The 10,317-nt window shown below is 39.6% G+C and overlaps 1 protein-coding gene across 6 annotated transcripts; it reads left to right on the top strand.

Moving 5' to 3' along the window:
* LOC109718739 (transmembrane protein 53-like) lies at positions 1,220–7,235 on the top strand. Of its 6 annotated transcripts, none has more exons than XM_020245131.1 (5): positions 1,220–2,058; positions 4,977–5,082; positions 5,494–5,702; positions 6,427–6,703; positions 6,830–7,235. In XM_020245131.1, the coding sequence occupies exons 1-4, from the start codon at positions 1,235–1,237 to the stop codon at positions 6,683–6,685; spliced, it is 1,398 nt and encodes a 465-aa protein (XP_020100720.1). In that variant the 5' UTR covers positions 1,220–1,234; the 3' UTR covers positions 6,686–6,703; positions 6,830–7,235. The 6 variants fall into 6 exon arrangements, with proteins under 6 accessions (XP_020100720.1, XP_020100721.1, XP_020100722.1 ...); XM_020245132.1 differs by having other exon boundaries at positions 6,834–7,235; XM_020245133.1 differs by lacking the exon at positions 6,830–7,235 and adding an exon at positions 2,647–2,662 and having other exon boundaries at positions 5,005–5,082; positions 6,427–6,761.

Here is a 10,317-nt window from a genome sequence, read left to right on the forward strand (position 1 = left end):
ACTAATTATGGTTATAGCTATGTATTAACTTGAGAGTTGATGAGAAAAATTATATAACTATTTTGGACGTGATGTATGGATGTAAACTATTTCTACTTTAGTAGTAGTTGATATTTATGCTCTGGATACTTATCAATAAGAATTTCATCTTTTGTATAAAAGTAGTTTAAATTGGATGTTATTCACGCTTCGTGTGCATGAGAGCGTCTTTGGGCGCGTGGGGTATCTATGCACATGCCCGGATTAGACTTCTGTTGTGGCCCGAGGTGTGACAATGGATCCCATCCTTTTTGTGCCTGAGGAAACTTGATAGAAAGAATCTATCTAGATACAAAACATCAAAACTGATACATTGGGCTGGCTAACATGATTCTTGGCGGTTTTCTGAAGACAAAAGTGTATTATATTTGAAAAAAAAATGCAAGCTAAGATGCAAAAGAGATGATCTACATAGAAAAAGACTTAGAATTTTAAAAAACAACAACATTTCATGCCTTCCATATCGCCCGTGATGTAGATTCAGCAAGTGCTCTATCTTCACGAAGTGGAAAATCATAGATTCCTATGTGAATATGCGTACAAACAAGATTTTAAATGCCCGTCGGTACGGGTCGTATCCACCGTGCCGCACCGTGCCAACAAGATACCGGCACGATACAGACCCCATGTCGATGACACAGCTCAAAACCCTCTATTCTTTAAATTAGTAAGTAATTTTCTCAATAAAGTTCAAAAGATGTGATAAAAAGACATAATAAATAGTTAGAATATTTTGTTGCTAAAGAAAATAAATATTTCATACTATTATGTGTCGGCACACAAGAATTTTTTTTAACCGGCACGCATCGGCACGACTCAGCACGCATCGTGCAGTACCGTAACGGCAAGTTTCCGGCACGATCTCGTACCGCAGCACTTAAATCCTTGCGTACAAACATGTTCAACGTTGGATGTCTATTCAATAGAAAGTCTTGGCCTAAACCACACTTGTAAAGTTACATGTGAAAATAGATGAAAATCGGATTCTAAACATTTCTTACACATTGGATTGGTTGGCAGGACTAGGGAAGCCGGCCGGATCGTTAACTTAGTGCGTCATTTAAATAACGTAACAGCAATAAAGTACCGTACAAAACTTTGAATTCGAGGCATGAAAGTGGAAGCCTCCGTATAAGCTGCAAGAAAGTTTTTATGGAGCACAGTATCGGACGATGATTACCTGAAATATTCCAACATGATGTGCCGATGGCTGAGAATAAGAATTTATCTAAGGAAAGAGGTGGATACATGGACGGATGGATGGAACAGTGAAATGGTGGTCAACGGGGCTGATGATATGGTGAAACAGGACCAGGCAACGGACAACGGCTCCAACTGTTTTCACCCACCTGTACAATTCCGAACAGTCTGGCTAGTTCCAAAATTCGCTCCCAGTCCGAAGATGGAAGCCTCGGTCCGACTGCTCGCCTCCACGGCCGCCCTCCGTCGCCCCATCCCCCTCCCTCCTCCACCCGTCCTCCGCTCCATCTCCCTCCCAAACCCTAATCCTAAATCCCTCTCCCACCTCCCCTTCTCCAAATCCACCCAACGACACTTCCCCTTCCCCTTCCCCTTCCCCTCCTCTCCTTCTTCCTCTCCCTCTCCCCGCTCCCACCCCTTCTCCCCCCTCTCCCTCTCCCTCTCCCTCTCCCTCTCCTCCCTCGAACCCGCCCATGGCTCTTCCCAATGGGGCCTCCTCCCCGATGGTTCCCCACAGGGGCACGATCTAGGGTTCGGCGGCGACAGAGGCGCGACCTTTACAGTGGTCCTCCTCGGGTGGCTCGGCGCGGAGCAGAGGCATTTGAGGAAGTACGCGGAGATCTACAATGCCAGGGGGATCCGGTCGGTGCAGCTCGTGGTTCCGGTCAGGGAGGTGCTAGGGTTTGATCTGGGCCGGAGGATCGAGGAGAGGATCGGAAGGTTCGCGAGGGAGATCGCAGATTGGTGCGCGGAGAAGGACGGGGACGGGAGAGAGCGGTACCTGATATTTCACACCTTCAGCAACACCGGGTGGCTCACGTAGGTGCTCTTCGATCGATTTACTTTTGTCTTTTTTGTTTTATTAGGGATTTGTTTGCATAATGCAGTGAGGAGCTGTGGCCGCTTTGTCGAAGAAGTGTTTGATATAATGCTCAAATGGGGTGAATTTTTTATCGGTTAGAAAGAAATATTAATTTTACTAACGTAGGTGCTCTTCAATCACATAGGATTTCCATCTTCTTTTTTTTTTTACTTCTTCTATGTCCATGTGTCTTTGTGATCTTAAAGGTTTTAATTGTATAGATATGATTGCACCAAGTAGTGAGTTTTGAAATGAGTGAAGGCATGCTTTGTTGTTGTTTTGTTGGCTTAGAATTTTTTGATAAAATGCTTATTCAGTGTTTGAAAAGGCACACCTCAGCGCCGTAGAGAATGAGGTGCGCGCTTCAGACATGCCTCCTGATATTTACATTTAATATGTCTAGAATTTGGGTTTTCAAGTCTTGGGTTTTTCAATATATTATAAAATATTAAGAAACTGAAAAAAAAAACTTCCTAATTTAAACAGTTTTTTTTTTCCTTTTTCTCTTGGTCATTCTCTCTTCCACCCCCAATGGTAACAAGCAGCGGCAAGAAGCAAGAAGTAAGCACTTTTAAATTGAAAGTTAAATTTTTTTTAAGAACATTTATATATGTGATTTTTTTGCTTTTTTATAATTATTTTATTTTTGTATGGCTATTTTGAAATTTTGTTTATGTAAAACATCCATTTAAACTAGGCTTGGTAAGAGTATTTAAGTTTTATTAAATGTGCGCCTCACCTTCTTGAAGCGCGCACCTCGCGCCTAGTATTTAGAAGGCCTTTGTACCTTTTTGCGCCTCATGCTATTTCAAACATTGATGCTTAAATGGGATGGATTCCTGCCCTTAAAGATTAATTTAGATGAAAGCCAGATATTGAAAAATTTGGAAGTAGTTTAGATTACTAAATTACAATCAAGGACTTAGTGTTAGATACCTATAAACTGACCTTGGGGAGAGGGAAATAGATGCAAATAGGATATCAAAAGAGTACGGTATTCAAAAGAAAGTAATCTATTTCAGAACTCGTGCTGGCAAATATATTGCATATCCGGCGAGAGTATCAAGTTTGCTTTCTCGGTTGAGGCTTTCAAATGTAACTTAGTAGTTTATAGACTGTTTCAACAAAATAATTTCAAAGGCATGCTTAATAAATTAGCATACTTTTATCTAACCTAGGCTGATTATCGTTCCATAATTATCACTTCACTCATTAGCTACCAAAAATTCCTTATTTATCTTAGACATACCCAACTCCTTTATATAAGTTGCAGCATTACATGCACAAATTTTCTCATTCTCTCTCTATTTGGCTTGCGGCTCCTTTGGAGCTTCTATTGTTGTGAAAGCATCAAACTAATATCCTAATCCAATCCACCTTTTTCCCCTGGCTAATCCACTCCACTCCCAGAAGTCACCGCATATCATATACGTGCTGTGGAAGGTTTTCTGAACTGCATATTTTACCGCATTGGTAGCAACAAATACCGCTTTTTAGAACACTAACTTCTAATGGATAATGTAAAGTAATATAGCATTGATAGGTTAACTTTTTTTTTTTTCTTTGTTGATTCTTTGTTGACTTACTCCAGGAAAATCCATCAAATTAAGCTGCCTTTCAACTTCGTATTGTAATGAAGCTGGACAAAACTACTTGCTTTCTTATTTGGTGTCACTAATTCTCAATTTTAGTTTATACAGCAAGAAAAAGGTGGTTAGCAGCTAAATCAATTTAGCACCAATTAAATTTTCTAATGTTTCACACTTCAATTAAGATCTTCAGGTAGTTTAAACAACTTTTTGTCAGAAGAAAAGTCTAACACGGAAACATAGAGTAGAAATTTGAATTACCATTGTGCGTGGACGAAGGATACTAGGATTATATACCTTTCAGAAAATGATAAATTGGATCTTTTGTACGTTCATAATGTGATGAAGATGAATTAAAAGGTTAAAGGTTAAAAGTAGGATAGTAGGTTTCGTATTTTTGGGTTGATGGGCAGTCTCCTAGCATTTTTACATGCTGTTTCCCTGATGACCATATAAAGGTGCTTAAATTACAAGAGGGTCACGAAACAAGCCTAAGAAGGCCTAGCAATCAATTCATAACTTATTAGCAGTTACTGCTGAAGTTAGTCTTGGCACTTACAGGATAAGTAATTGTGAGAAAAGAGGTTTTTGTCATTCCATACCAGAATGACAAGTTGCTGCCTAGATGTCTTGAGCATTATAATTTGTTCTCCCAATGGGATCAGCTTTTCGAACAATCTTCCCCAAAAAGTTAGTTCCTTCTGAGAGTATACACGAAAATTCAGTTTTTGGAGGGTAAGTATTCTCTTGAGTAATTGTTTGAAGCACCTTTTATAAACTCGTTCCAATAAAAATTGCTTTAAGAATCGTCATATAGAAAAGCTATTGCTTATGAGTTTAAACATAATAAGAAGCTCTCTTAATTTGGTAGATATAATCAATGAACTGTGGCAATTTCTCTTCCTGACCATTAAAGCTGCTCAAATACTTAATGGAGAACATTTTCTTTCCTGTCTTTCCTTCCATTAATTGTGTATCTTTATATGTGCTCACTATTGTACTTAGGAACTAGGCCGGAATACCATCAATAGCACCAAGTTATTGGTGCTATTAGTTTTTTAGCCCTTGGATTAAGAAATGTGCGGTTAGGATGATGTGGGCCCCCTAGGGTTGAGTAAGTAGTTGGTTGAACAGTATAATCTAACGGGTAAAAATAATCATAGGGGTTAATCTAACGGCAGAAAACTTGCTAGCACCAAGTGTTTGGTGCTATCGATAGCATAGCAGCCGGACTCTTGTACTTAGTTTTTTTGTTGCTTAAGAATATTTTTATGGTGGATCTCCAGTTATGGTGTCATACTTGACAACCTGCAGCAGTCAAGGGCTGATATTCTTGAGAAGATTAAAGGATGTATTGTTGACTCTGGAGCTGCAGCAGAGATAAGCCCTCAGGTTATTTATAATACTTGAATTTATACTTTCGCATGTTTGTTTCGAGTTTTTTTGGGTTGAAACATAAGAGAGTAATATTACAATAAATATAAGCGGGAATTCTGATTCAACACATTAAAAATCCTATTAAAATATCTTCACAAGGCCAAAAGTTGCTTTGCTGCCTTTTCCTTTAGAAAATAGGACCGAAATTTGTCCCTATAGTAATCACAACTGCCAGTAGCTACCACATGTAACTAAATTTTATTTTCTGCACAAATTTTAGTGCTACTAGACTAGTGTTAAGGTTTTTCAAAATTTAGATTTCTTTTTTTGGCTGTTTAAATTTCTTTAAATTGGGTTTTACAGTTTAACTTGCTAGTAGAAAACTAAAAATATCCTAGAAATTTCTCATGTTATTTATGGATTCAGGTCTGGGCTGCAGGATTTTGTGCTGCCCTGTTGAAGAAGCGCAGTTCTTTGACGTATTCTTCAGGTGAAGCATTTGAAGGATCTAAACAGGACGTTAGTTTACACAAATTGAACGATGAAAGCATCAGACCCTCATTGGGTGAAATTATCATCTTCTCACTTCTACTGAAGTTTTTCAATATAGTTCTGAGTCTTCCTGATGTAAACCGGTAAGTCATCCATTCCTTTATGCTGTGTTCCCAAGCATGCTTGTATGTTTATTCTCACCTGAGATAACAATAACGTTCATGCTTTTGCAAACTAACCCATGAAAACTTATAGTTTATACACTCTCATTGTATGTTCATATATGGTGCAATTTACCCCATCAAACTTGCATATGTTGGTTTCCTTATGATATCATGTCACATGTCTGTCATGTATTTCAGCATGAATGGTTGGTCTTGGTATTTTGAAGGTTTTACATTTACTCCCAATAACACCCTAATTTTTATTTTTTCTGCATTGAGAGTAATAGACTAACAGTACTGTTCCTTTTTGTTGCCAAGTGAGAGACTTGTGACAAGAACTATCAGGAAACAAATGTATGTTCAGATGGAACGGTTGGTTGCACCATTAAACGAAATTGAAGGGTACCGATTTCAAAAGTTAGGTTTATTGCCTGTTCGCAAGATCTTGAAAGTGCAAGAGGTGTCAATACCTTTATTCGTCCGTAATTCAATCGCACTTCATAGTCTTATCTTAGACATACATTTGAAGTGCCCAAAATCTTGCCCTTGTTCATAACAAGATAGACTTGTCATACTTTTCTTACCAACTTTTGAGTCAGTACTCAAACTCTTGACCTTGCAGATTTTTTTGCAATTTTTCGAACTTCTGACAGGAACTTTTACCTTCAACCTGAATGGTAATGTTTGACTATTGCTTTGACAGGAGATTGAGCAAGGTTATATCCGTTCTTTCGAAAAATCAGCCCTCTTGGCCTCAGCTTTATCTTTACAGTTTTGCAGATAGGGTAATACCTGCTGAATCTGTTGAAAACTTTATCAAGGAGCAGAAGACATTAGGCAGAGATGTTTATGCCTACAATTTTGGTTCGTCGCCACATGTCGACCACTTCAGGAGCTTTCCTCAATTGTATACTGCTAAAATTGATGAATTCCTTAAAATTTGTAGCTCGGTAACAGTTTGATCTTGTTTTTGATTAAAGGTATGCTTTCTTTTGTTCTTCTCACCATTTCATTTCAATAGAACTACTAATTTAGGCAGGAGCTTGACATATAATTACTTAAGTCCTTTTTTTTCTTTTTTATTTTTTCTGTTTTTTGATTATTAGATAGATTACTAGCTTGTCATAGAAATGCAAAGATGATTGCTCCTTAAGCGCCTGTTAATAACCTCCGAAAGAAGATCTGAAAATTGTGTGTCAACTGGTTTTCAATCACACTTCGCATCGGAAACATGTTAGCGAATCGTTATTGGAAGAAGCAGTTGCAACTTGTTCACAAATTATTTTTAGAATCCTAGTTATAGCAGAAGCAGAAGCAGAAGCAGAAGCAGAAGCTTCGAATTGCAACATTTTTCTTTTTTTTCCCTCTGATCCAAAAGTTCATTTTGGTGTTCGAAGATAGTTGTTTCAATGAGGGCATTAAGCCTCAAAACTCTTTTATGTCAATTTGATAACTTTGTTACTTTATCTAATTTATGACAAATGGATGATGGAATAGCTGATTAAGTTGCCACGAGATAACTTAGCAATGATTTGCCTGTTCATTTAGCTTCACACAATCTTAACTATATAATTGTTCAAATATCATATTATCTCAAGATGTAGGTCTTTCTGAGAAGATGTGGTAAAAATTAGCTGCTACTTTTTTTTGGTAGAAAAGAATTTACGAAGTATAAGAAAGCGATCTGTCTAAGACAAATAATTTCTTAATTGAAATACATTATTCTTGAGATAATCATAGTGTGCGTGTAAGGCGATTCAATTTAAATTTTGAGATGGGGTTCTTCTTGCTTAATTTTAGTTTTACTCTATGATGTTTAAATGTTTGAGTTGGAGCTACAACTTAAGGATGCTCCGACCACCCTCGCTCTTTCCGTCTGAGGCGAGGGTTTCAATTTGTGTATTGGAGTGTGTTTTGATGCAAAAGAGGGGAGTTGTTGCCTATGCCTTTTGGCCAGCAACATGCCTACGCATGACTTACGAGTCGGAACCATGGTGTTTGCCTTGAAGTTGTCTGAGTCATTACCTCTATAACTAGCGCTGCGAGCTCTACATCGATCACAAAATCTTGAAATAGTTGCGAGCTCTACATCGATCACAAAATCTTGAAATATTTGTTTACGCAGAAGAAGCTCAATTTATGATAGTGGCAGTGGTTACAGCTGATCAAGGACTATGACTAGGGATGCAAATGGATCCGGGCTGGTGGAGCTCCCGCCCCGATCCGCCCCGAATGGGGCAGTAAACGGAAGGAAATAAACGGATTCAGGACAGAAAACGGGGCAATTTTTATCCTACTCCGAATCTGTCTCGCCATGATCCGCCCATGATCCGCCCCAAAAATTATTTATATATTTTTTAAAATATCCCTGAAAACTAATATATTTACAAAAAATCTAACTATATTTAGCAGCTTAGCTTTTATTTTGCAAAATCCTAATAAAATGTCTCACAAGTCACAATCCTAGAACCCCTCCACCAGGACCACCCCAACTCCTCCCCCAACACGACCGACCGCAGCCCATTTTCTCCCCTCCGCCGGCCGCCACCCATTTTCTCCCCTCGCCTGCGCCGCCCCCCTTTCCCTCGCCTAGTCGCCTCCCCCAACACGACCAGCCGCCACCCCTTTCCGTCGCCTCCACCGGCTGCCGCCCTTTCCTCGCCTCCCGACAGGCCGCCTTTCCCTCGCCTCGCGTCGGCCGCCCCCCTTTCCTCGCCTCCGAGCGGCCGCTGCCGCTTTCCCTCGCCTCCGCTGCCGCCGTCTTCCGCCTCGCCTCCATTCCCTTCTTTGCTCCGTCTACTAGCAGTACCATACCCTCAACGGCTTACACACGCGTATTTTGGTGGGCGGATTCGGGGCGTCGGCAAAGGCGGGGTTATGAGCGGGGCGGATTATGAAGATAACTATTTTCATCCGTCACGGATTTCGGGGGCGGGAGGGCGACTTTTTGTAGTCGGGGTGGGAGGTGGGGCGGGGCTCCCGCCCCCAAATCCGCAAACAGCCCCGCCCCCAAATCCGCCCTGTTTGCATTCCTAACTATGACTTGACAATTATTTCCTTGTAGCAAAAGCAAACGTGGTGGTCAACAAACTTTTAAGTCGGAAGTCCACTATCAACTTCACGATATGGTCACGACACAATTGATTTTGATTAAGAGGATGTAGCCGCTCGACTCTGATATCATGGCGTTGGGCGCCATGTTAGTAAATTCGCGAATTATTCGCGAATTTTTGAAAAAACGAATTAAATGATCAAATTCGTATTTTTCCCAAAAATTCGGAAAAAAACGCGATTCTTTTGATAAAAAAACGTATTCGCGTATTATACGCGAGCCGAATAATTCGGAGCGAAAAAAAACGTGGCCCGCGTTGCGCTCTCACGCCGTGCACGCGCCCGCGAGGCCCGCAAGGCCTGCGCGGCCTGCGAGGCCCGCACCCGCCTACGAGGCCGATGAGGCCTGCGAGGCCCGTGCGTGAGGCCAGCGCATGCCTCGAACGCCTCGAGCACCCGTACGTAGGGATGCAAACGGGGCGGATCTGGGGGCGGGAGCCCCGCCCCGCCTCCCGCCCCTACTAGNTTAGGTTCCGCCTAAGCCCCGTCCTTTGCCCTTTTAAAAACTAGGCGGGGCTTAGGCGGGGCGGTACTAGGCGAGGCTTAGGCGGGACTTACATATAGAAATTTTAAAAAGGTATACCTACATAATTTTAAAAACTTAAAATAACGCTCAACACTAACTATAAAAACTAAAAATATCAACTATAATAATTAATATATATTGAACTATTATAATAGTTAATTATAAATTTTAAAACAACTAAATCTAAATATTTTATAATTATTATAATATTAAATATTTTGTTTATAATAAATAGTCAAAGTATGTAAAAGAATTGAAAAATAATCGTAATTGGATAAGAGAGTTTTATTCCTCCCATACGGTACAGACGAGTACGATAACTCGAAAGTATATCAAAATATCTATTACGACGTATTATTATACGCACCTTGGGCTGGGAATAAACCAAAGATTATTTACAGTTTGGGAAAAATACACTGTAGATTTAAACCATTTTGTTTAACAACAAGGAAAACAAAAAAAATAAAAAAAATAAAAAAAAACCCTTTTGAAATTCTTGGGAAGGACACCAAAGCGTGAAAAAGTAAAATCATGGGACACCAAATTTCACATAGTTCAATCATGGTACATCAAAGTGTAAAAGAGTGAAATCATGGTACACCAAATTATAAAGAAATTCTCTTTTTATTTTGGTGTCCCATGATTGAACTATGTTTTTATTTTGATGTACCATGATTGAACTATGTTTTTATTTTGGTATCTCATGATTGAACTATGTTTTTATTTTGATGTACCATAATTGAACTATGTTTTTATTTTGGTGTCTCATGATTGAACTATGTGAAATTTGGTGTCCCATGATTTCACTTTTTCACGCTTTGGTGTACCATGATTGAACTATGTGCAATTTGGTTTCCCATGATTTTACTTTTTCATACTTTGGTGTACCTCCCAAAAATTTCAAAAGGAAAAAAAAAATTTCTTTACATCGTACGATGGGCGAAGTAAATCCTTATT

This window comes from Ananas comosus, linkage group 12 (assembly GCF_001540865.1).
Source record: "Ananas comosus cultivar F153 linkage group 12, ASM154086v1, whole genome shotgun sequence".
Lineage (NCBI taxonomy): Eukaryota > Viridiplantae > Streptophyta > Magnoliopsida > Poales > Bromeliaceae > Ananas > Ananas comosus.

Coding starts and splice junctions, on each gene's coding strand:
- LOC109718739 (XM_020245131.1), top strand. CDS start 1,235: ATGATGTGCCGATGGCTGAGAATAAGAATTTATCTAAGGAAAGAGGTG. Junction 2,059..4,976: donor AGCAACACCGGGTGGCTCAC/GTAGGTGCTCTT, acceptor GTGGATCTCCAG/TTATGGTGTCATACTTGACA. Junction 5,083..5,493: donor CAGCAGAGATAAGCCCTCAG/GTTATTTATAAT, acceptor TTATGGATTCAG/GTCTGGGCTGCAGGATTTTG.